Source organism: Ovis aries, chromosome X (assembly GCF_016772045.2).
Source record: "Ovis aries strain OAR_USU_Benz2616 breed Rambouillet chromosome X, ARS-UI_Ramb_v3.0, whole genome shotgun sequence".
Classification (NCBI taxonomy): domain Eukaryota; kingdom Metazoa; phylum Chordata; class Mammalia; order Artiodactyla; family Bovidae; genus Ovis; species Ovis aries.
This window is the reverse complement of record NC_056080.1, coordinates 83,541,708-83,569,144: the sequence shown is the minus strand read 5'-3', so window position 1 is coordinate 83,569,144 and position 27,437 is coordinate 83,541,708. Positions and strand designations below refer to the sequence as shown.

At 38.1% G+C, this 27,437-nt stretch overlaps 1 protein-coding gene across 2 annotated transcripts in view; it reads right to left on the bottom strand.

Annotated features, from left to right (window-relative positions):
- Positions 1-27,437, bottom strand: part of GABRA3 (gamma-aminobutyric acid type A receptor subunit alpha3) — a 243,706-nt gene that overhangs the window by 50,311 nt on the left and 165,958 nt on the right. For both annotated transcript variants that reach the window (XM_042241792.1, XM_004022275.5), the window contains 2 exons: positions 22,641-22,861; positions 11,801-11,883 (listed from right to left, as the gene is read on the bottom strand). In XM_042241792.1, coding sequence (XP_042097726.1) covers positions 11,801-11,883; positions 22,641-22,861 — 304 coding nt within the window. The remainder of the gene's footprint in view (positions 1-11,800; positions 11,884-22,640; positions 22,862-27,437) is intronic.

The following is a 27,437-nucleotide window of genomic DNA, read 5'->3' as shown; positions in this document are numbered from 1 at the left end:
TCATGATAAATAGATGAAGAAACAGTGGAAACAGTGGCAGACTTTATTTTGGGGGGCTCCAGAATCACTGTAGATGGTGACTGCAGGCATGAAATTAAAAGACACTTACTACTTGTAATAAAAGTTATGACCAACCTAGACAGCATATTAAAAAGCAGACATATTACTTTGCCAACAAACGTCTGTCTAGTGAAGGCTATGGTTTTTCCAGTATCATGTATGGATGTGAGAGTTGGACTCTAAGGAAACCTGAGTGTTGAAGAATTGATGCTTTTGAATTGTGGTGTTGGAGAAGACTCTTGAGAGTCCCTTGAACTGCAAGGAGGTCCATCCTAAAGGAAATCAGTCCTGAATGTACATTGGAAGGACTGATGTTGAAGCTGAAACTCCAATCCTTTGGCCACCTGATGTGAAGAGCTGACTCATTTGAAAAGACCCTGATGCTGGGAAAGATTGAAGGCAGGAGAAGGGGACGACAGAGGATGAGATGGTTGGATGGCATCACTGACTCAATGGACATGAGTCTGAGTAAATTCCAGGAGTTGGTGATGGACAGGAAGGCCTGTTGTGCTGTAGTCCATGAGGTCACAAAGAGTTGGACATGATTGAGCAACTAAACTGAACTGAACTGATTCAAAAAACCATGGGATGCAGCAAATACCAAGAGGGACATTTATGGCAATAAAAGCCTATATCAGGAAACAAGAAAACTCTCAAATACACAACCTAACCTACCATCTAAAGGAATTAGAAAAAGGGCGAAGAAAACCAAGAGTCAGCAGATGAAAGGAAATTATAAAGATTAGAGGAGAAATAAGTTAAGTAGAGACCAAAAAACCCCCCACAACAATGGAAAAGATCAATGAAGGCAAGAGCTGACTTTTTGAAAAGATAAATGAAACTGATAAGACTGTAAGCCACACTCATTAGAAGAGGAGACCCAAATAAACAAATTAAAAAATGAAAGAGGGGAAATTACAATGACTATCACAGAAACACAAAAAATCATGAGAGAATACTATGAGCAGTTATATGCCAACAAATTGTACAACCTAGATGAAATGCATAAACATACACTTTTCCAAAACTGAGTCAGGAAGAAACAGATACTCTGAACAGACTGGCCACTAGTAGGAAGTTAAATCAGTAATCAAAAAACTCTCAAAAAACAAAACCCCAGGACTAGATAGTCTCACAGGGGAATTCTACCAAATAAAGAAGAATTAATACCTATCCTTTTCAACTATACCAAAACATTGAAGAGTAGGAAACATCCCCAAATTCATTCTACAAGGCCATTATTACCATGATATCCAATTAGACAAAGACACTACAAAACAGAAAATTATAGGCCAATATCTCTGATTTTTATATAGATATAAAAATCTTCAATAAAATATTATCAAACCAAATCTAGCAATATGCATAAAAGAACTACATACCATGGTCAAGTGAAAATTATTCTAGAATGCAATCATAGCTCAGTATCCACAAATCAATCAATGTGGTACACCTCATTAACAAAAAGAAGACAAAAGCCACATGATCATCTCAATAGATGCAGAAAAATTTTACAAAATTCAACACCCATTCATAATAAAAACTCTCCAGAAAGTGGGCATAGAAGCAACATATCTCAAAATAATAAAAGCCAGCTGGGACAAACCCACAACTAATGTTATAGTCAATGGTAAAAAGCTGAAAGCTTTTCTTCTAAAATCAGGGAATAAGACAAGGATGCCCAATCTCACCATCTTTATTTAACATAATATTGGACGTCCTATTCACAGCAATCAGACAAGAAAAAAATAGCACCCACATTAGAAGGAAAGAGATAGAAAGGTCACTATTTACAGATGACATAATACTATATATAGAAAATGCTAGTCACCACCAGAAAAAGTATTAGAACCAATAAATTAATTCAGCAAAGTTGTAGGATTCAAGATTAATATATAGAAATCTGTTGTTATTCTATACACCACTAAGAAACTATCATAGAAAGGCAAATAAACAATCCCATTTATAATTATATCAAAAAGAATAAAATATGAAGGAATAAGTTTAACCAAGGAAGTGAAGGATCTATATTCTGAAAACTATAAATCATTAATGAAGGAAATGGAAGATCATACAAACAAATAGAAATGTAGCCATTATTTATGGACTAGAAAAGTTAATATTGTTAAAATGTCCATATTGCTCAAAGCAATTTACAAATTTAACACAATCCTTAACAAAATACCCATGCCATTTTTCACAGAACTAGAAAAAATAGTCCTAAAATTTGTGTGGAAGCACAAAAGACCCTGAAGAGCTAATCTTGAGAAAAAAAAACACAAAGCTTGTGGCATCACCCTCTCTGACTTCAGATTTTATTACAAAGCTCCAGTAATCAAAACAGTATGATACCACACAAAAATAGAAATATAGATCAATGGAGCAGTATAGAAAGCACAAAAATAAACTTGTACACCTATGGCCAATTAATCTATGACAAAGGAGGCAAGAATATACAGTGAAAAAAGGATAGCCTCTTCAATAAGTGGTGCTGTGAAAACTGGCAGCTACATGTCAAAACATGAAATCAGAACATTCCTTCACACTATATACAAAAATAAACTCAAAATGGGCTAAAGACCTAAATGTAAGACTGGAAATCATAAAACTCCTAGAAGAAAACATAGGTAGAGCAGTCTTTGACATAAGTGTTAGCAATATATTTTTGGATTGTCCCTTTAAGCAAAGGAAACAAAAAGATAAACAAACAAATTGGACATAATTAAACAAAAACTTTTGCACAGCAAAGGAAACCAACAAAAAAACTTAATTTAAAAATATAGAGAAGACCTGAATAGACATTTCCCCAGAGATATAAATGGTCAATAATAAGACACATGAAAAGATGACCAATATTACTAATCGTCAGAGAAATGCAAATCAAAACCACAATAAAATATCACTTCACATGAGTTATAATGGCTGTCGTCAAAAAGATCCCAAATAATAAATTTGGAAAGGATGGATAGACTTGGAAAGGATGTTGAGAAAAGAGAACACTTCTACACTAGTACACTGTTAGTGGGAATGTAGACTGATGTAGACACTGTGGAAAACATTATGGAGGTTTCTCAAAAAACTAAAAACAAAACTACCATATGACCCAGCAACTCCACTCCTGGGAATATATTTGCAGAAAATGAAAACACTAATTTTAAATGATATCTGTACCTCAGTGTTCATAGCAGCATTATTTGCAATAGGCAAGATACAGAAGCCAACTTAAATGTTCAACAGATGAATGTATATGATACTGTGTGTGTGTGTGTGTGTGTGTGTGTGTGTGTGTGTAAAATGGATACTGTTGTTTAGTCACTGAGTCATGTCCAACTCTTTGTGACCAACATGGACCATAGCCTGCCAGGCTCCTCTGTCCATGGGATTTTCAAGGCAAGAATACTGGAGTGGGTTGCCATTTCCTTCTCGAGGGGATCTTCCTGACCCAGGGACCAAACCCACATCTCCTGCATTGGCAGGCAGATTCTTTACCATTGAGCCACCAGGGAAGCCTAAAACAGGATATTAGCCATAAAAAGAAAGAAATTTTGATATTTATAACAACATGGATAGACTTTGAGGCTTTTATGCTCAGCTAAATAAGTCAGACAAAGAAAGACACATACTATATGTAATCACTTATATACAGAATATAAAAATTCCAACAAACTAATGAATATAAGAAAACAGAAACAGACTCCCAAATACAGGGAACAAACTAGTGCTTATCAGTGGGGAGAGGAACTAGGAGATGGCAAGATAGGGGTAGAGGATTAAGAGGCACAAACCACTATGTATAAAGTACATAAATTACAAGAAAATACTGTGCAGCACAAGGAATACAGCCAATAATTTATAATAACTTTAAATGGAATATAATTTATTAAAATTTTGAATCACTGTGGTATACATCTGAAAGTAATATAATATTTTAAATTAACTATACTTTAAGTTTTTAAAAAAATGAAATAAGGGTTTTAGTCCATAGGCTATAAGGTCTGCAGGCATGACTGAAATAGAGATGACATGGCCAGATGTATGCTCTAGAAAGATTGTTCAACCAGCAGTATGGATGCCTGGTTGAAAAGAATGAAACTAAAGCCAAAACAGTAGTTACAAAGGCCATCACAATGTTTTGTGTGAATGACATTTAGGACAAAATTATATAGTATTAGTGGGATGAATTGAGTGGAACGGGAGGAGATCTCAGTGGCAGGATATAACTATTGCTTGGCTTCCCTGATAGCTCAGTTGGTAAAGAATCCGCCTGCAATGCAGGAGATCCCAGTTGGATTCCTGGGTTGGGAAGATCCCCTGGAGAAGGGATAGGCTACCCACTCCAGTATTCTTGGGCTTCCCTCGTGGCTCAGCTGGTAAAGAATCTGCCTACAGTGTGGGAGACCTGGGTTTGATCCCTAGGTTAGGAAGATCCCTTGGAGAAGGGAAAGGCTAACCACTTCAGCATTCTGGCCTGGAGAATTCCACAGACTGTATAGTCCATGGGGTCACAAAGTGTCAGACATGACTGAGTGACTTTCACTTTCAAGAAAGGAAAGGAGGAAGTCTGAGGAAGGATTCTAGATGACCATGAGTTTGTAACTTTTCCAAGTACTTGACTAATGATGGAATTCATTCACCCATTGGGGAATAGAAGTCTTTCCCTTCAGGCCTTCTTTTTCTTCTCTTCTCCCTGCCTGTCCCATGGGTTTCTTTAAACCCTTAACTTCCCTCTCAGTTGAGTCCTTCTCCTCAATTTTGATCTCCCCCCCCCCATGGAGGAGCAGACTTAGAGAGGTGTGGGGAATGGATGCTGCAGAAAGAAGACCTATCAGACAATAAGAACTACAGCACTCCCAGAATGGACCCCTTAACATATATTGTATTGGCTATGATGCCACAAGCATCTGCTTGCCTTTGGTTGCTTTGCCAAATGCCTCCTTCTGTTACTTGAGCCTTGGTATGTGCCAGGCTCCAGGAATATGAGAAGTAAAAATCACTCCTGCCACAACAGCACAAATGAGCAAGAATTCCCTTTGAACTCATACTGTCGCTTGCTTGATTCAGTCACTTATATACTAAGACATTATATTAGATAGTTAATGTACAGAAGTCATAAGACATTTGAGGTCCCAACCCTTCATTGAACTAGTACAGAAAGAAAATATGTAAGTAAATAAAGAAGATAATATCGTACAGTGATAAGTGCTATAAAAAATAAAACAGTTTATGAGGTAGGGAGAAGTTTAATTAGATATAGTGATCAGAGCAGATCCCTTTGAGGGGGTGGCTTTTTAGCAGAAAAATGGAAGATGAGCAAAAGCCAGAGTTCAATGGAGAATATTTCAGGCACCAAACAAACAAAAAACAGAAAGTGTAAACTCTTCTGAGTGGGAAATATTCTGCAGTGTTACAATGTTCTAGGAACTGGAAGAAAGCCAATGGAAAGGGGAAAGAGATATGAGATGAGGTTGAAGAGGTTAACAACAACCTGATCACAAGATCTAAACCAAGACACAAAACACAAAAGAAGGTATCAGAGAGAAAAAAAAAAAAACAGCTTGGTTTAGGCATATTCAGTAAGAATACAAGAGTTCTGATGAACATAACAACTACAGCCTAAGGTTTGGCATACTATGAAACCAAGTGGAAATAAACACTCCATAGCTTTATAACTAATTCAAATACTTAAAACTGTCAAGATTTTAAAATATCCAAAGTTACAGGGTAAGTTATAGGCAAGTATGCATATGTGCCAAGTTGCTTCAGTTGTGGCTGACTCTTTGCAACCCTATGGACCGTAGCCCACCAGGCTCCTATGTCAGAGAGTTACTGGCAAATCAGGACAGATTTGGACTTCTGGCATGAGGTTTATGTGTTTATGCAGCTATTGAAATGAGCATGTGGCTTTTTTTGTCTTTATTTTATTGATATGATGTATTACATTGATTGATTTTTGGATATAAAGCCAACTTTATATCCTTGGAATAGATCTTACTTGAAGATAGTGGGTAATTCATTTATAGGCTTTTTTATTTGGTTTTTATTTTATTTATTTTGTTGAAGACTTTTATGTCTATAGTCATAAAGAATTCATAAAGAATATTTGTCTATAGTTTTCTTTTCTTGTGATCTTTGGTTTTGGTATCATGGTAATACTGACCTGACTGAATGTTCTTCCTCATCTGTATTATACAAGACTTTGGAAGACTTAGTATTCATTCTTCTTTAAATGTTTGGTAAAATGCAACGGTGGGTCTGGGTTTTTGCTTGTGGGAAGTTATAAAATTACTAATTAAGTCTCTTGTTATAGGTCCAATAAAAATGTCTACTTTTTTTCTCAGTCACTTCCAGTAGTTTGTATATTAGTAGTAATTTTTTCCATTTCATCTAGGCTCTCTCATTTGTTGACATGTAATTTGCAGCTTGTGTTACTTTATAATCCTGTTTATTTCTGTAAGATCAGTAGTGATGTCTTTATTTCATGATTTGATTATTCTCTTGTTTTGTATTTGCATTTTGTATTTGTATCTGCATTTTGTATTCTCTCTTTCATCAGTCTAGCTAAAGGTTTATCAGTTTATTGATTTTTTCAAAAAAACACTTTTATATTATTTGATTCTGTTTAATGTTTTTCTACTTTCTGTTTCATTTAATTTCTCTCTAATGTTTATTATTTTTTTCTGTCTGCTTGTTTTGAATTTAGTTTGCTCTTCTCTTTCTAGTTTCTTAAGGTAGAAGTTCAGGTTATTGATTTTAGATCTTTCTTCTTTTTGATACAGGCTTTCAGTTCAGTTCAGTTCAGCTCAGTTCAGTTCAGTTGCTCAGTCGTGTCCAACTCTTTGTGACCCCATGAATCGCAGCACGCCAGGCCTCCCTGTCCATCACCAACTCCCGGAGACAGGCTTTACAGTTATAACTTTTCCTTTAAACACTGCTTTAAGCTGTATTTACATTGTACATAATTTTCATTAATTTCAAAATATTTTCTAATTTCTCTTATGATTTTTTCTTTGATACATTTTTTAAATTTAGGAATATGCTATTTAATTTCAACATATTTGTGAATTTCCCAAATTTCCTTCCATAGTTGACTTTTAATTTCATTCAAGTGAGGTTAGATAACACACTTCATATGGTTCCAGAACTTTTAAACTGACTGCATCTTGTTTTAAGGCCTAACATACAGTCTACCACAGAAAATATTCCATGTGCACTTCAGAATAATGGGTGTTCTGATATTATTTGGTAGAGTGCAATATAAATGCTAATTAGACCCAATTGGTTAGTCTCATGTTCAAGTCTTCTATTTCTATGTTGATGTTCTGTCTAGTTGTTCTATGGAAGTGGAATATTAAAATGTTTAGTTTTTTTAATTATTATTGAATAGTTTATTTCCCTTTTCTATTCTTATCAGTTTTTCTCTGTGCATTTTGGGTTTCTAGGTACAATCATCTTTATAATTGTTATTTCTTCCTGATGAATTGATCCTTTTATCATTATGAAATTTTCAAGGCTTCTTCAGAATGGGGGTGAAGAGGATCAGAACATGGTTCTCTTGCTGAAAATCAGCCATTTCTCTTGACTAACACTCCTCAGACTGTTGTGAGCCTTTGTTTAGAGTTTGGAGAAAGTTTATTTTGACAACTTTTGAAAATGTTCTTGTTGCTTTTATGGAAGAATGGGTTTTCAGAAGTTCTCACTTTACCATTCCAGAATTGCTTCCTTATTAGTTTTCAAAGTCAATATTAACTGCCCACTTAAGAATGTAAACCACTCTCTCCTTCTTAATATACTTAATTTGCTTCTAGGATAGTATATTCCCTTAAGTTTCCTCTTACTACACCTGTCCTATCCTTCACATTTACTGAGTTATTCTCTTCTCTTTAGCCTCTAAATGTTATAGTGATTCAGGAAACAGTCTTTGACACTCTTATCTACATGCAGTCAACTCCTCCAGCTTTATGGCTTTAAATACCATCTAAATGGATGAAACTTCAATTAAATATCCAGTCTGCAGGCTCAGATGGTAAAGAATCTGCCTACAATGCAGGAGACCCACAAACAATCCCTGGGTAGGGAAGATCCCCTGGAGGAGGGATTGGCTACCTACTCCAATATTCTTGCCTGGAGAACCTATGGACAGAGGAGCCTGGTGGGCTACATTCCATGGGGTCCCAAAGAGTTGGGCATAACTGAGAGACTAATACATACTAGATATCTTTCCTGAAACCAGACTTACATTCCATATATTCAGCACCCAGAAGCACTAGTTGTGTCCCTTATCAAGCATAAACCCCATCAAGTGTAACCACTATCCTGACTATTGTTTCTACATGTAATTTCCTTCCTGGCATTATTGGGAAATGTATATATATTTTTGAAAATCAAATAATGAGAAAAATAGTTAAGAAATAAGCAAAATGGAAATGTATTATAATTCTTCTATAAAAATTAAAGCTTAACAACAGACAGGATCATTACTGGATTAAAGAAATCTACTAATGTCAAGTCAAAGCAAGAACAGGAAATGCTGGCACACTGAGTCAAAAGTGTTGAAATTCCAAGTATCAGCACAGGAATATATGTTGATCTGATCACTTGATTTTGCTTATCACAAGTGTATGCTTATAGCCATGTATACTGCTAATGGTGAATCATTTTTAAACAAAATTTTAAACTTTTTATATTGTGTTGGAGTATAGCCGATTGTCACTCCAGTCTTCTTGCCTGGGAAATCTCATGGACAGAGGAACCTCACTGGCTATAGTCCACAGGGTCACAAAGAGTTGGACACGACTGAAGTGAATTAGCATGCATAGCCAGTTAACAATGTTGTGATAGTTTCAGGTGAACAGCAAAGGGGCTCAGCCATACATATACATGTATCCATTCTCGTACAAACTCCCCTCCCATCCAGGCTGATAAGTAACATTGAGCAGAGTTCCCTGTGCTATACAGTAAGTTCTTGTTGATTATCTATTTTAAATGTAGTATGTACATGTCTATCCCAACCCCCCTAACTATCCCTTCCCCCTGGCAACCCCAGCAACCATAAGTTCATTTTCTATTACTTTTTTATCTATTTCATCCAGCAGCAGCCTTATGGCCAGGACAAAACTTGAATTCCAAGCTGCAATCCATGGCCAGAATTGGAAAGTACCACCAAGAATGAAGGGGCTTCCCTGGTGGCTCAGACGGTAAAGAATCTGCCTGCAATGCAGGTGACCTGGGTTCAATCCCTGGGGTGGGAAGATCCCCTGGAGAAGGGAATGGTAACACACTCCAGGATTCTTGCCTGGAGAATTCCATGGACATAGGAGCCTGGCGAGCTACAGTCTATGGGGTCACAAAGAGTCAGACACAACTAAGCAACTAACAAACACACACACCAAGAATAAAGGAGGTTCTACCCTATCTCCAGAATTTTAGTCTTTTCAATCCTTTTTGCTCAACAGTTCTAGGTTTCCTAATTGCTCATGAGGGGAGCATGTTCAATCACGAACAACTCTATCCTACACAGAATGGAAGTAATACTTACCTAACTTGATAGTAAATCCATTAGGACAGAAATCTATAAGTCATCCCTGAGTTCTCTTCTTGTGATATTCTATATCTAATTCATTGGAGGATCCTTTGAGATTGTCCTTCACAATGTATCCAGAATCAGAATCTTATCACTTATGCCACTATCACTCTGATCTGAGCCATCATAATCTCTCAGCTGAAATATTGCAATAACCTATTAACTGGACTCCCTGCTTCTATCTTTCTCATACTTATTTTTAACAGAGTATCCATAATGATTCTTGAAAAAACAAAAATCAGATATTATATCTAAATATTCTAATAACTCCATTTTCCCTCAGAATAAAATTCAAAGTGCTTTACTGTCCATCACCACTGCAGATAACCTGACCCCCTCTTTGATCTCACATCTGGCACTTTGATGTTCTTTAACAAGTCAGATACATTTCTGATTCAGGGTCTTGTCCCTGGCTGTTCCCTATAACTACAGTATTATTTCCACAAATATCTGTCTTGTTAAACCTTCTGCCTCCTCAAACTTTCTGCCCAAATGTCACTTTTTCAAAGAAGACTACACTGATTACTTTATTTTAAATTTCAATGGCAATGTCTATCTTCCACCTAGACATGATTGACCCCACCTTATTCTGCAGTACTTTTATGTCTTCTTATGGTGCTTCTCATTTTACAACATACTTTATACTTTACTTTTTAATTTAGTGTTTATTTTCTCTTTTGCCATCACTCTTTCCTCTATATAAGCTCTACAATGGCAGGGTCTTTGTTTTATTCATGGATGCATTCCAAGCTCCTATAATAGAGCCTGGCCCACAGGAGATAATTTGTAAATATTTGACAATGATTGAAAAAAATATGTCACACGTAATTATTTGGGTCTTTTCAAATGCACTTTCTATGTTAAAATACAGAGATAAATATAATTTAGAGATGATAAACACAGACCATGATATATTGCTCCAAGTTCAGTTCAGTTCAGTCACTCAATCATGTCCGACTCTTTGTGACCCCATGGACTGCAGCACACCAGGCCTCCCTGTCCATCATCAACTCCTGCAGTCTACCCAAACTCATGTTCACTGAGTCAATGATGCCATCCAACCATCTCACCCTCCATCATCCCCTTCTCTTCCTGCCTTCAATCTTGGCCAGCATCAGGGTCTTTTCAAATGACTCAACTCTTCCCATGAGGTGGCCAAAGTATTGGAGTTTCAGCTTCAACATCAGTCCCTCCAATGAATACTCAGGACTGATCTCCTTTAGGATGGACTGGTTGGATCTCCTTGCAGTCCAAGGGACTCTCAAGAGTCTTCTCCAACACCATAGTTCAAAAGCATCAATTCTTCTGTGCTCAGCTTTCTTTATAGTCCAAATCTCAAATCCATACATGACTACTGGAAAAACCATAGCCTTGACTAGATGGACCTTTGTTGGCAAAGTAATATCTCTGCTTTTTGATATGCTGTCTAGGTTGGTCATAACTTTCCTTCCAAGGAATAAGCGTCTTTTAATTTCATGGCTGCAGTCACCATCTGCAGTGATTTTGGAGCCCCAAAAAATAAAGTCTGCCACTGTTACTCTGATGACTCCCAAATTAAACTTACTCTGAAATTCTTAGTCAGAAACTCACTCAAATTCTCCTCAATTTTGATTTTTCTCATTATCTGAAAATGAGCTATGTATTTAATTATTTTTCTGCCAGATTTACAGCTTCTGGCAAGGGCAATACTCTCTTAAATGGAGAAAATTTCCCATCTCTTACTGTTTATCATTCACTATAGAGAATCAGATAGAACTATGTGAAGATGCACACAGAACAGGCATTTCAAAAATATAAACACCTTCTGTTAGAAGGATCTTGTCTTTAGGAAGCTATTATTGCGTTTTATATTAGCTCTCTCTTGGCTTGTCTTATGGATAATTTAGGAAACAGATGTTAATGTTTCAACCTAATGACAAAGAAATTAGTCTAAAATGGTGAAATAACGTTTGCTTTCTAAAATAAAAACTCTATTAAAGGTTAAATCTCCTCCTGATCAGTTAGTACTACTCCATCCCACTCCCCTTCCCCACTTATATACTAGCCCAAATTAAAGGTTTCAGCTTTTGAAATTACTAAGGGGCAGAATAGGAACTATGTCATTTTTTTGGGGGGGGGAGGGGGCGAAGATCAGAAAACAGAAAGTAAGAAAATACATACAGCTTCCAAACTTCAGTGGGCAGGCATGCACATCCATAGGAAAATCTTCCAAATGCATGGGACACTCGGCATGAATTGTTAACCTAAAAGGAAGAACAAAACATGAAATTAAGCTAAAATGAATGGTATTAAACATGGAGCTCAGTTTCCATTCACCAGCAGTGTAGTGCTGCTAAAAAAACAATAATTTGTTTGTTTAGGTTCACTGAGATCTAAGATTTTATGAACACAAGGGATGGATTAACTGAACTAGAGAGCCTCTCAAAGCAGCATTCAGTATTCAGATTTTTAGATCAGATATGAATCCACTTTACCACCTTTAGGAAAACAAATATCATTTATCTGCCCTAGCTGAGCTCCCTTAGCTACCTCCCCACCAAAGAAGCATGGAAACACCAGGTTCTGACTCATTCAGTCCTGATAGCAGTTTAATTGCATGTGTGAGTGTATGCTCAGTCAGTCAGTTGTGTCTGACTCTGAAACTCCATGGACTGTAGCCTGCCAGGTTCCTCTGTCCATGGAATTTTCCAGGCAGGAATACTGGAGTGGGTTGCCATTTCCTTCTCCAGGGATCTCCCCACCCAGAGATCAAATTCGCGTCTCTTGCATCTCCCACATTGGCAGGCAGATTCTTTACCACTGCACCACCTTGGAAGCCCAGCAGTTTATTTCTGAAATAATTCTCCTCAGCAGGCTATCATGTGAATTAAAAAATTTAGAGACTGCACTGGAGAGGAAGGATGTGTAGAAAGGATATCTTTAACCTGATAATAAGCACAAAAGATGGTTCTGCTGAAGGTGATTCTTGGAGCACACATACACACATCTGCACATTCATGTATACACACAGCAGCTGGTGAGAAAAAAAAATTACAAAGTTTATGGAGGACACCAAACATCTTAGAGGTCAAGTATGAAGAACTCATGTGCTCTTAATAGGGACAACACGTAGGAGAGACTGTTCATGGATTCCTCAACGGAAATCTGGATTGGGTAAGACTTGCCATACCCACATACTCATTTCCTGGCATTACTCTGTCTAAATAATCAATTCCAAAATTTCCCGTCTTTTTCCTTCATTTATTTTGAGCCTCAACTTTCTTTGTCCTAGGAAGTAACCTGCTATGTGGAAATGGGAATCGCACAGCAAAAATTAAATTATTTGACAGCTAACTCTGATGAGCTTTATCTAGCTAACCTGTATACCTCCTGGTTATACTGAATTCAATCCCTGCCATCCTTTTAAGAGTTTTAGGTGGCCAGCTGGCGAGAATCCTATCCTAGCTAACTGTTAAACTTGATAAATGTGTACCACCTCATAAATGATCACAGTAGCAGTAATGGATACTGCTCAAAGCAGGCTGACTAAAGCAAACATTCTCAGGTGTTTATTAACAAGAACTCTAGGCTGGAAGGCAGAAACCAAGTGTGTGCCCTTTAGCAAATATTTACCCATCTCTTATTTTCCATTTCCTTATCTAAACAGTAAGAGGTTAAAACTAGATGGCAAGTATCCTTGCAGCTCTAACTAATCCCTTGGATATTTATAAAATTTCCCATGTGTCTTGGACAAAAGCTCAATTCTCAAGTCAGCCTGCAATATCCCACCAATCTACTCTTTATTCTTAAGGCATAAGTAGGGAGTTTTATGACGCAGAGAACCTGATAAAGAGAAATATCTTTCATTGAGAAGCCTGTTCCTGTTGGATACATAAAAGACTTCATGAGGGCTTAATAAAGAAAACTGTGTTCCTTTTCTCCACTTATATTAGTATTTCCAAGATACTGCCTATTATGAGTAATGCCAAGGGGAAATTATGTCTACCCTGTTGTCCTGAGGGCATGGCAAATATAATCACAACAAATAAATTATCAAAGCCAAGATGCAAAAGGTACTGATTTCTGTTTAGGAGCAGAACTGAATTATAATAGCTTTCCTATTTTCATTCCCATCCACTTTATACCCATTCTACCTAAGCACAGAGAAGTAATGATAAAGCAGATGTTGGTGGGAGTAGGGTACTTTGAAAGCCAGATTATGCTGTGGTCTTTACACTGGTACTTAAATGCACCCTAATACCTTCTCTCCTCCTTGTTACAACTTTTAAGACCCCTTCAAGCTTTTTATGCAGCAGAAAGCACCCAGACTAAACTTAGGCTAATATACTCATCACCACAATCTGTGCCACAAAATATCCATCCTCTTCAAAACTTTGCTTCTACCCTCTTTTATTATTATGTTGAAAGTGAAAGTCACTCAGTCATGTCTGACTCTTTGCAACCCCATGAACTATACAGTCTATGGAATTTTCCAGGGCAGAATATTGGAGTGGGTAGCCTTTCCCTTCTCCAGGGGATCTTCCCAACCCAGGTCCCCCACACCGAAGGCAGATTCTTTGCCAGCTGAGCCACGAGGGAAACCCTATTATTATGTTATTAAATTAAATTATTATTTTGTGACAAAACACTTGACATAAGATCCACCCACTTAGTAAATTTTAAGTATTTAACATAGTATTTTTAATTCACCCGAATAGATATTAGTCCAAAGAAGACATACAAAATGGTTAACAGGGACTTGAAAAGATGCTCAACATCTCTACTCATCAGGGAAATGCAGATTAAAACCACAATGTGGTATCAATTCACATCTGTTAGAACAGCTGTCATCAAAAAAGATAAGAGATAACAAGTGTTGGTGAGGATGTGGAAAAAAGAGAATCCTCCTACACTGTTGGTGGGAATGTAAATTGGTACAGCCCCTATGGAAAACAGTAGAGGGGTGCCTCAAAAATTAAAAATAGAACTACCATGTGATCCAGCAATCCCACTTCTGGCTCTCTGTCCAAACAAACTGAAATCAAGGTATCAAAGAGATATCTGCACTCCCATGTTTTATTGCAAAATTACTCACAATAGCCAAGAGATAGAAGCAAACTAAATGTCCATTAACAAATAAGTGGTTAAGAAAATGTACATACATACAATGGAATATTATCCAGCCTCAGAAAGAAGAAATCCTACCATCTGCAACACTGATGAACTTTGAGGACATCATGCTAAGTGAAATAAGGTGGACAAAGACAAATACTGTAAAATTTCACCCATGTGTGAAATCTAAAATAGTCAAATTCACAGAATTAGGGAACAGAATGGTGATTGCCATGAGCTGGAGTGAACTGGGAGGTATTAGTGAAAGGGTACTAAATTTCAGTTACACAAGATGAATGAGACTTACAGATATATGAGACAGCGTATTAGAAAGCAGAGACATTGCTTCGCTAACAAAAGCCTGTATAGTCAAAGCTATGGCTTTTTCAATACTCATGTATGGATGTGAGAGTTGGACCATAAAGAAGGCTGAGCATCAAAGAACTGATGTTTTCAAACTGGTCCTGGGGAAGACTCTTGAGAGTCCCTCAGACAGCAAAGAGATCAAACCAGTCAATCCTAAAGGAAATCAACCCTGAATATTCATTGGAAGGACTGATGCTAAAGCTGAAGCTCCAATACTTTGGCCACCAGATGTGAAGAGCTGACTCATTAGAAAAGACCCTGATGCTGAGAAAGATTGAGGTTAGGAGGAGAAGGGGGTGACAGAGGATGAGATGGTTGGATGGCATCACTGACTCAACGGACATGAGTTTTAGCAAACTCCAGGAGACAATGAAGGACAGGGAAGCCTGGAGTGCTGCAGCCCATGGGGTCACAAAGAATCTGACACAACTTAGCGAGTGAACAACAACTAGTCTTCAGTTGGCTTTTCAAAAAAGGTCCAAGACCCCTCAAAATGTGACAATCAGATTACAGGAACTGAGTCCCAGCCAAGTTTTGTCCTGTTTTGATTCCTACGCAGAGAGCAAACAGGAAGTAAAAGGCAATATAGGAAATCATTTTCTTTGGGGATGAAAGATATAGATGGGAACACAGATGGAAGGAGATGTGTTTAAGCCCTTCACACATGCATATACATACCCACACCCTCCTCAGGTATTCGGAGAAGGCAATGGCACCCTACTCCAGTACTCTTGACTGGAAAATCCCATGGACAGAGGAACCTGTTGGGCTGCAGTCCATGGAGTCGCTAAGAGTTGGACATGACTGAGCGACTTCACTTTCACTTCTCACTTTCATGCATTGGAGAAGGAAATGGCAACCCACTCCAGTGTTCTTGCCTGGAGAATCCCAGGGACGGGGGAGCCTGGTGGGCTGCCGTCTATGGGGTCGCACAGAGTCAGACACGACTGAAGTGACTTAGCAGCAGCAGCAGCCTCAGGTATTGTCCTCATTTTACTGTTTTGTAGCACCCTGGCTCCATTGTCACCCTAATCTTTGTTTCCCAACAGTTGGTTTTTATTCCACCACAGTAATAAGTTAAAGTTTTATTACTTCCATAGCCTCCTAACTTGTATCTCTACTTTTATCGCTTCTCTGTATACTATATTCTCTACAATATAGCCATCAAGTATTTCCTCATCCTATACAGAGTAAAAGCTGAACTCCTTGCCATGGCTTACAGGCTCTTATATGATCTTATCTTCTGTTCCTCTATGGCTTATCTCCTACTGTGCCTTCCCTTGCTGTCTCTGTTTCAGTCACCCTGGCTTCCTTGCTATTCTTCCAACATGCTTGTCTCTCTTGTGTCATAGCCTTTGCACTTGTTATGCTCTCCTGTCTCTTTCAAGTCATTGTTTATTATTATCTTCTGAATGAAGCCTACCCTGACCTCCACTCAGTTTATTATCCACACTATGCTTAGTAAACTTTACCATGCTCTTTCTTTTCCCATAGTACAGTTCAGTTGCTCAGTTGCGTATGACTCTGCGACCCCATGGACTACAGAGCACCAGGCCTCCCTGTCCATCACCAACTCCCAGAGTTTATGCAAACTCATGTCCACTGAGTTGGTGATGCCATCCAACCATCTCATCCTCTATTGTCCCCTTCTTCTATGGCTTTCAATCTTTCCCAGCATCAGGGTCTTTTCCAATGAATCAGTTCTTTGCATGAGGCGGCCAAAGTACTGGAGTTTTAGCTTTAGCATCAGTCCTTCCAATGAATATTCAGGACTGATTTCCTTTAGGATGGACTGGTTGGATCTCCTTGCTGTCCAAGAGACTCTCAAGTGTCTTCTCCAGCACCACAGTTCAAAAGCATCAATTCTTCAGTGTTCAGCTTTCTTTATAGTCCAACTTTCACATCCATACATGACTAGTGGTAAATCCATAGCTTTGACTAGATGGACCTTTGATGCTGTCTAGGTTGGTCATAACTTTTCTTCCAAGGAATACCTTTTAATTTCATGGCTGAAGTCAACATCTGCAGTGATTTTGGAGCGCAAGAAAATAAAGTCCCACACTGTTTGCATTGTTTCCCCATCTATTTGCAAATGAAGTAATGGGATCAGATGCCATGATTTTAGTTTTCTAAATGTTGAGTTTTAAGCCAACTTTTTCACTCTCCTCTTTCACTTTCAAGAGGCTCTTTAGTTCTTCTTCACTTTCTGCCATAGGGGTCGTGTCCTCTGCATATCTGAGGTTATAGATATTTTTCCTGGGAATCTTGACTCCAGCTTGTGCTTTATCCAGTCCAGTCCAGCATTTCTCAATATGTACTCTGCATATAAGTTAAATAAACAGTGTAACAACATACAACCTTGATGTACTCCTTTCCCAATTTGAAACCAGTCTGTTGTTCCAGGTCTAGTTCTCACTGTTGCTTCTTGACCTGCATACAGATTTCTCAGGAGGCAGGTCAGGTGGTCTGGTATTCCCATCTCTTTCAGAATTTTCCACAGTTTGTTGTGATCCACACAGTCAAAGGCTTTGGCATAGTCAATAAAGCAGAAGTAGATGTTTTTCTGGAACTCTATTGCTTTTTTGATGATTCAGCGGATGTTGGCAATTTGATCTCTGGTTCCTCTGCCTTTTCTAAATCCAGCTTGAACATCTGAAAGTTCACGGTTCATGAACTGTTTGAAGCCTGGCTTGGATAATTTTGAGCATACTTTGTTAGCATGTGAGATGAGTGCAACTGTGCACTTAATATGCTAGCAAATTTGGAAAATTCAGCAGTGGCCACAGGACTGGAAAAGGTCAGTTTTCATTCCAATCCCAAAGAAAGGCAATGCCAAAGAATGCTCAAACTATTGCACAACTGCACTCATCTCACACACTAGCAAAGTAATGCTCAAAATTCTCCAAGCCAGGCTCCAACAGTCACTAGATGAATAAACTATGGGGTGAAAAATAGTGTCACGCTTTCATTTTAAGTTTTGAACCTAGGTTTCCCTCTGTACCCACATTCTTGGGTGCACCATAAAGTATTTACTGTGTAAGGGAACCACTAACTTCATCATGCTTCTGAATATCTGTACCTCCTCTGTTCTGTCCTTCAAAACAAGCACAAGGGCATTCTGAATAGACTCCTGTCTTATTAAACTCCACTTTTTTGTCCAATTCAGATTAAAAAGAAAGACCTAATGGCCATCTTTTTCTATTCATCCAACTCTATTTTCAGGTGAGTAATCTCTTGGTCTGCTTCTTCTTCTGCCCTTCTTAATCAGCACCATCCCTTCTTCATATTTCAATATTCTCATCCTCCCTTCTCCTTTCTTCCCTTTTCTATTCTTCCTCCAAAACTTAAACTTATTCTCTATTCTAACTTCCTTTTATTACTTAACTTTTCCACTATCCTGTTTTCCTCATTCTTTCTATTTTCTTTCTCCTCTGTTAGTCTCAATCTCTGTATCTGTTCATTTCCCTTTTGCCTATCACTCTTCCCTCTAGCTTCTCTTCCATTTTCTTACTGCCTTTTATCCATCCATATCTCATCATCTTTACATGTCTCCAACCACCTCATTTCATACATTCTCTCTTCTATTTACACCTACTTCACTCCATTTCCTCTTCAAACTCTTTCATGCACTTTATTACAAGTGTATCTCCCTACTATCTATTTTTCCACTTATCTCTATCTCTTCAAATTCTCCTTCATAGATTATAACCACTCATATTTCTACTCTGTCCAGTCCGCCCCACCTCCTTTTCAACATTTATGTCTAATTTCATGTCTTTTCATGAAATTCCCTCCTTCTTTACAAGGAAAATGTTCCCTAAAGTTTGGATACCATCTCCTGACAATTTTCTCTGGAAACCTGATGTCAGAAAACCCTATTTCTACAGTCTGCTGTTCTATGTCCAGTTCTAACTGTTGCTTCCTGACCTGCATATAGGTTTCTCAAGTAGCCACTTTCAGCTATCTCACAAATATGTGCCAGTCTCTACATTCAAAAAATAACTATTTCATTTACTTCTGCATATATTAATTATATATGCATCCCTTTCATTTTCAAGCACATTCCCAGAAACTATTTTCTATGTTTACTACCTCTATGCCAAGTCCTAAAAACTCATTGCACTAATCATTCCACTGAAACACTGTATGTGAAGAACACCAAGTCTTCCATGTTACCAAACCTAATAAATACTTTCAATTCTCTATATTACTAGATATCTTTGCAATAGCCAACAATATTATAGAGATATATTAGTTAAGAGCATAAACTTGCAACCAAACTGCCAAAGTATGAAGGATCAACCATTTACTACATAGGTGATACTGGAAAATGTTCTTACTAGCTCTGTGTCTCAGATTCCTTATTTGTAATGTTGGAATAGCAGTAAGTAGAATGAGTATAACAGTCCCAGGTGCATTGTAAATACTATATTGACGGCAACTATTGTACTTATTATGCTATTATTGTGTTATTATTGATCACTTCATCTTTTGAAAGTCTTTACTCCTTTGATTTATTAGTCAAAATGGATTTGATCAATATGTAGTACTAATCATAAAATATCAGTGTCCTAAAATAACAAAGTCTTATTTCTCATTCATACTATTTATCTATCTCAGGCTGTGGGGAGGGATGCTCTCTTCTGTTATCTTTAATAAGGGACACAGAATAATAAAGCCAAGATCACCTGGCATAATGCTACTCACCATGGCCAGGGGAGAGGAACACAGACACTCATGTACTGGCTCTTAAAAGTTTTCAATTTTTCAGATAGATAAACAACAAGACCTACTGAACAGCACAGGGAATGATATTCAATATCATGTAATAGCCTATAGTATCAAAGAATCTGAATATTCAGGAGGCTTTTTAGCTCCTCTTCACTTTCTGCCATAAAGGTGGTGCCATCTGCATATCTGAAGTTATTGATATTTCTCCGGGCAATCTTGATTCCAGCTTGTGCTTCTTCCAGCCCAGCGTTTCTCATGATGTACTCTGCATAGGAGTTAAATAAGCAGGGTGACAATATACAGCCTTGACATACTTCTTTCCCTATTTGGAACCAGTCTGCTGTTCTATGTCCAGTTCTAACTGTTGCTTCCTGACCTGCATATAGGTTTCTCAAGAGGCAGGTCAGGTGGTCTGGTATTCCCATCTCTTTCAGAATTTTCCACAGTTTATTGTGATCCACGTTTACGACCATAGCAGCCTGAACGCACCTGATCTTGTCTGATCTGGGAAGCTAAGCAGGGTTGGGCCTGCAGAAAATGAAGAGGAATTAAAAAGCCTCCTGATGAGAGTGAAAGAGGAGAGTGAAAAAGTTGGCTATCTATTTTTCCTTGTCCATCTTCTTGTCTCTCAGAAAAAATAAATAGTAAATTTAAAGTAAAGAAAGAATAGCATATACCATATAGGCAAGCACACTTCATGTATTCATCACATGTTTATCAGGCTTGTATTATTTGAGATTCATTGTGTATAATGACAAATGTACAAACTTGAAATAGCACAGAGCCTGCACTGAAAGATCATATTTTTTCCATTCAATAAATGTTCACTAAGTTACTTAAAATTGATACTTGCTAATGTAGGAGAGAGCTTTAGGAAGTGACAAATGACAGCAGAGAAACTAGAAAAATAAAAAAGCAAGAACCGAGAAAGTTTTTCAATGTTGGGGCAAAGGATTTTACTAAACTGAAAATGCATTTAAAGTTCTTCTATTTAAAAGCAAAATTTCCTTACCTAAAAACTGTAATGATAATAATGAGTCATGAAAAACATAAAAATTGTTATAGTTTTTATACTTTAGAAGTAGAAAAGTATGAAATATATATATTTCCACATATATATATGGAAATGTATATATTATAAACATGTATATTCTCCAGTTGTTTGGAAATTCATTTATTTCTCAGCATTCCCATGCAACGTGGCATGACATGTATGTTGCTATAATTTTGCATTTATATATATAACACCGTATGTTTCAGAACATAGCTAACATCTCACTTGATTCTCATAATTCTGCACCATACAGATAGACTATTGCTGCAGTTAAACCTAGATGCCATTGTGTCACTGTGTTTATGCCTGTGTATGTGGTTGTGAGTCTGTATATTTAAGTATCCTTGACTTTGTATAGGGATTCCCTGGTGGCTCAGATGGTAAAGAATCTGCCTGCAGTGCAGGAGACCCTGATTCAATCCTTGGGTCAGAAATACCCACTGAAGAAGGGAATGACAACCCACTCTAGTATCTTGCCTGGAGAATTCCATGGACTGAGGAGCCTGATGGGCTATAGTCCATGGGGTCACAAAGAGTCGGACATACTGAGAAACTTCCATTTTCACTTCACTTTCACTTTAACTATGTATACACCTGTGTAGTACATGTCTCTGAGTACACATAAACATTTATACACTGTGAAAGTATATCTCTGTGTGTCTGAAAATGTTCATATGGACAATTCTCTATTTTTCATTGAAATAGAGTTGATTTGCAATATTGTGTTAGTTTCAAGTGTACAATACAGTGATCAGTTATATATATATATATATATATATATATATATATATAATTTCAGATTACTTTCCATTAATATAAGTATTGAGTATAGTCTCTCATGCTGTAACAATAAGTCCTTGTTTTTTTTTAATCTACTTTATATATAGTAGTGTGTATCTGTTAATCTCAAATACAAACTCCTTATTTATCCCTTTCACCTCCATTTCAACCTTTTTGGTAAACATAAGTTTGTTTTCTATGTCTGTGAGTCTATTTCTGTTTTGTATAGAGATTCCTTTGTATTATTTTTTAGATTCCACATATAAGTGATAGTATAGAATATTTATCTTTCTCTGTCTGACTTACTTCACTTAGTATATTTTCTAGGTCCATCCATGCTGTTGAAAATGGCAGTACTTCATTATATTTTTATGGCTGAGTAATACTCCATTGTGTGTGTGTGTATCACATCTTCTTAAAGCAATCATCTATTAATGGACACGTGTTGTTTCCATGTTTTGGCTATTGTAAATGGTGCTGCTATAAACATAGGGGTGCGTGTATCTTTTCAAATTATAGTTTTGTCCAGGTATGTGCCTAGGAGTGGGATTGCTGGGTCATATGGTAGCTCTATGTTCAGTTTTTTTAAGGAACCTCCATACAGCTCTCCATAGTAGCTGTCCTATATACATATCCACTAACAGTGTAGGAGGGTTCTCTTTCCTCCACACCCTTTCCAGAATTTATTAATTTATAGGCTTTTTAATGATAGCCATTCTGATCAGTATGAGATGATACCTCATTGTGGTTTTGATTTGCATTTCTCTGATAATTAGTGAGTGATGATGAGCAGTTTTTCATGTGCTTGTTAGCCAACTCTGTATTTATATGTGTATATATAATATCAGGTCTGTAAGTGCACATACCTGTAGCTATGTTAGGAAATATATGCCTCTATGTGCATTTCTAATTTGTAAGTTTGCTTTCAACCCTGGTCCTACCCCCATGATACTTTAGATGAGCCGGGCAGTCTCTGACCTCATCGTGTAGAGGAGGGTTCCATTGTCCACCAGTCTGAGCAGCTTGTTAGGTGTGGTCATGTTATGGGCCACTGATTTCTTGCCATTGTGGAAGAAGGTGTCAGGGGTCCAGATCTTACTAGCCAAGAGATTATTCAGTGGAAGGATCTTCATGGGTCCATCAAATTTCAGTCTTTCATCATGCCATGTTTGTCGAAAAAATACATCAATGGTGTACTCCTAAGGACAAAAAGAGAAAACAACATTTCAGCAGAGTTCTGGTGAGGATCCACAGTGCCCTTAGCAAATATTAACTACTTTGCAGTATTTCCTCTGATGCAGAGAAGCAGCAATCTATTGACAGTAGTTACTGGCAAGTAGGACAAATGACTATGATTGAGAAATAATGTCATGGTAATCAATAAGTACATAAATAATATGTCCGAGAAGATTTCACTTAGGAAGATCACTGCCAATGCTGCCCTGCACATCATACAATCTGAATACTAGACTTTGCCTTATGAAAAGGCAAGAGCTCCCTTCTCTACGCAGTGGCATCTCTAATAAGAGCAAACTCCTAACCTTGTCTCTTCTACTATATGATCCCATATAAACATCAAAAGCCAATATAACAACTGCCATAAAACTAAAACCTTAAATTTTAAAAACCATTTCATTTGATTCTCAAACTAACAGTGTATCTAATGAGTTAATATCTTATCTTCAATAAGTAAAACACTCTTACAGATAAGGAAAAAACAAACACACAAATAGAAAAATGGGTAAATGACATGAACAGAAAAATTCATGAAACAGAAATTGTTAATAAACTTTTTTTTTAAATTGCCATTCATCTAAATACAAATTCAAATAACAATAAACATTACTGGTATTAGTAACAGCAGACTAAATCATTTGGACATATCTTCTTGTAGTTATTAATCATAAAATTTGAACCAAAACTTATAGATAGATAGACAATTTGAAACCAATGAGAAATGACTGAAAGCAGACAAAAACTTGAAGAAAGTTTACTCTTGAAAGATAGCAACAGCAACAGGTTAAAATTGTGTTTGTGGCTTTCTTTTCTAAAGGTGGTCTCCCAAACCTAGAATTTCTATGTCCAATATCACAGCCTTAATGGCTCAAAGTGGATAACCATCTGGATTCTTAGGGGGTAGGAATCCTGGAAGCAAGAGAGTCACTGAGGGGATGGGAACTCAAACCCCAGTATAAATCCCAAAACTCTGAGGCTCTGGAAAAAAGGCAGACAGAAACAATAGGGGAATCCTCCAGTAAATGAAAGATGACAAATGTGTGGTGGGTGATGTTTGTGCATTTGGCAGAAATCAGAAAAATTATTGGCTTAATATACCTCAGAAGAAAGAGCTCAAATTTGACAAAAGAACTGAAAATTCAGGGGGAAGCCTTGAGAAAAAACCAAAACCATTCAAAGGGAAGTCTGAAATTGTGAGTACAAACTCTGCCCAAATCTTTGGCCACTAAACTACACAAGGGATAGGGGACACATCTAGGTAGTCAGGTAAAACAAGGCAGTCAGAAGCTGCTTAAAATATGTTGTTTTTGAGTCACTAAGTCGTATTCAACTCTTTTGCGACTTCTTGGACTGTAGCCTTCCAGGTTCTTTTGTCCATGGTATTTTCCAGGCAAGAATACTGAAGTGGGTTGCCATTTCCTTCTCCAGGGGATCTTCTCAACCCAGGGATCGAACCTGCATCTCCTGCATTATATGAGGATTCTTTACCACTGAGCCACTAGGGGAGCCCCCCTCAGTGGCTTCCAATTATATTTGGAATAAATACCAAAACCTTTCCCTTACCTAGAAAGTACTTCATAAACTGGCCCTTATTTTCTCCAACCACTTGTACCTCCACAAATTAGCCAGTCTGGCTTTTCTCCTTCTCTAGAATGCTAAGAGGAGAAGGAAATAGCAACCCACTCCAGTATTCTTGCCTAGAGAATCCTGTAGACAGTGGAGCCTGGTGGGCTGCCATCTATGGGGTCGCACAGAATCGTACATGACTGAAGCAACTTAGCATGCATGTATGCATTGGAGAAGAAAATGGCAAACCACTCCAGTATTCTTGCCTGGAGAATCCCAGGGACAGAGGAGCCTGGTGGGCTGTCGTCTATGGAGTTGCACAGAGTCGGACACGACTGAAGCAACTTAGCAGTAGCAGAACACTAAGAACACCCCTGCTTAAGGATTAAGATATTATATAATCTATTATCTAAACTGGAACATTTTTGAGAGTGAGAGGAGGCTTTATCAATAATTATATCAGAATGACAGGTGTAAGCCAAGACTATGCCAGTTTTAAAACTGGAATTAGATTCCCACACAAAACCAGCACCCTGAAGGGCTCTGACCTCAGCATAGTGAAGTGAAGTGAAAGTCGCTCAGTCATGTCTGACTCTTTGCAACCCCAATGGACAGTATAGTCCTTGGAATTATCTAGGCCAGAATACTGGAGTGGGTAGCCTTTCCCCTCCCCAGGGGATCTTCCCAACCCAGGGACTGAACCCAGGTCTCCTGCATTGCAGGCAGATTCTTTACCAGCTAAGGCACAAGAGAAGCCCCTCAGCATAAGGGTGAATTAAATAAAATGAACTAGACAAAACCAATCCACAGCATGTAAATGAAGAAAGGAAACTTATCCAAGCATGAATTATGAAATGGAGAAGGGGTAAGGGGAAGCATTTCTACTGAGATTTAGAAACTTCAAATTTAATCTGAGCTAAATATTTAAAGGTACACATGGTTTGGGTCTTACAAGCTGAGAAATTAACATAAAAATAGGTCTCAGGATGGGGATACCCCTAGACTGACTTACAAAAGCAAACACTCTAGAGGGACATAGCCATAAATAAATGCTTGCTTAAAAAAAGTATGCAATTCACAACAACAAAACACCTAAGGAAATGGTCATAAGCAAGAGTCAGCCAATACAATATATAGCTCACCCCTCAAGAACCTCACATATGAGGGCTTCCCTGATAGCTCAGTGGGTAAAGAATCTACCTGCAATGCAGGAGACCTGGTTCAATTCCTGGATCAGAAAGATCCACTGGAGAAGGGACAGGCTACCCACTCCAGTATTCTTGGGCTTCCGTGGTGGCTCAGCTGGTAAAGAATCTGCCTACGATGCAGGTGACCTTGGTTCGATTCCTGGGTTGGGAAGATGCCCTGGATAAGGGAATGGCTACCCACTCCAGATTCTGGCCTGGAGAATTCCATGCTCTGTAGTATAGTCCATGGGGCTGCAAAGAGTCGGACACAACTGATCAACTTTTACTTCACAAGAACCTCACATAACAAAATAAAATATATATTATAAAGGAACTACTGAATATATTAAAATGATAAAAGTATCAAGGGAGAGATTGAGAATATGAGAAAAGATCAAAACATTATGGGGTAGGAATGAGAAAAAATGATTTTAAAAAGATCTATTTGAAGTAAATGTTCTGTGAAACAAAAATAAAAAGTCAATGGATATGTTATATAGAAGATTAGATATTATTGAACAGAGATTAGTGAACTGGAAAATACACACAAAGAAAACTTTTTCAGTGTATATTTCTAACAAAGTTCTGAAGTTATGGACATGAGTTTGGGTAAACTCCAGGAGTTGGTGATGGATAGGGAAGCCTGGCGTGCTGTAGTCCATGGGGTCGCAAAGAGTCAGACACGATTGAGCGACTGAACTGAACTGAACTGAAAGTTAGAGAATAGAGAAAATGAGGGAACAATAAAATACTAATGGATGAAAATTTCTCGGAATTGTTGAAATATTAGTGTAAGTACCTTAGTTTCGAGAACCTTAATCGGGGGCAGTCTTAAGACGGTGGAGGAATAAGACAGGGAGACAATTTTCTCCCCCACAAATTCATTGAAAGAACATTTGAACACTGAGCAAATTCCACAAAACAACTTCTGAATGCTGGCAGAGGACATTGGGCACCCAGAAATGCAGCCCATTGTCTTAGAAAGGAGGTAGGACAAAATATAAAAGATAAAGAGACAAAAGAAGTAGGGAGGAGATGTATCCCGGGAAGGGAGTCTTAAAAGAGAAATTTCCAAACACCAGGAAACACTCACTGGCGGGTCTGTGGGGAATCTTAGAATCTCAGAGGGCAACATAACCAGGAGGAAAAATAAATAAATAAATAAATAAATAAATAAATCCCACAGATTACATAACAGCAACTCCCAGTGCTCACAGCCACCACCAGCAAGTAGGGGATGAACAGGGAGGTGCTGGCTGCATTGCTTAGGGTAAGGACCAGCTGGAATGCCCTGAGGGCAATTTGAGGGAACTAACCTGAGATAGGAGAAGGCAATGGCACCCCACTCCAGTACTCTTGCCTGGAAAATCCCATGGATAGAGGAGCCTGGTAGGCTGCAGTCCATGGGGTCGCTAAGAGTCGGACACGACTGAGCAACTTGACTTTCACTTTTCACTTTCATGCATTGGAGAAGGAAATGGCATCCCACTCCAGTATTCTTGCCCAGGGATAGGGGAGCCTGGTGGGCTGCCGTCTATGGGGTTGCACAGAGTCGGACACAACTGAAGTGACTTAGCAGCAGCAGTAGCAACCTGAGAAAGCACCCCAAACTGTGGGATAGCCAGAGAGAGAGAGAACTATCCTGCGAAAAGCCCTAATCTGAGGCACTGCTAGGGCTGCTCACAGACCAAAGGACTGAGCGAATACCAGAGGAGAGCTAGCAGGCTGCAGACCTGCTCATCCTCCACCAGAGACAAGCAGGTGGGGGGCAGCCAGAGCCAGGAAA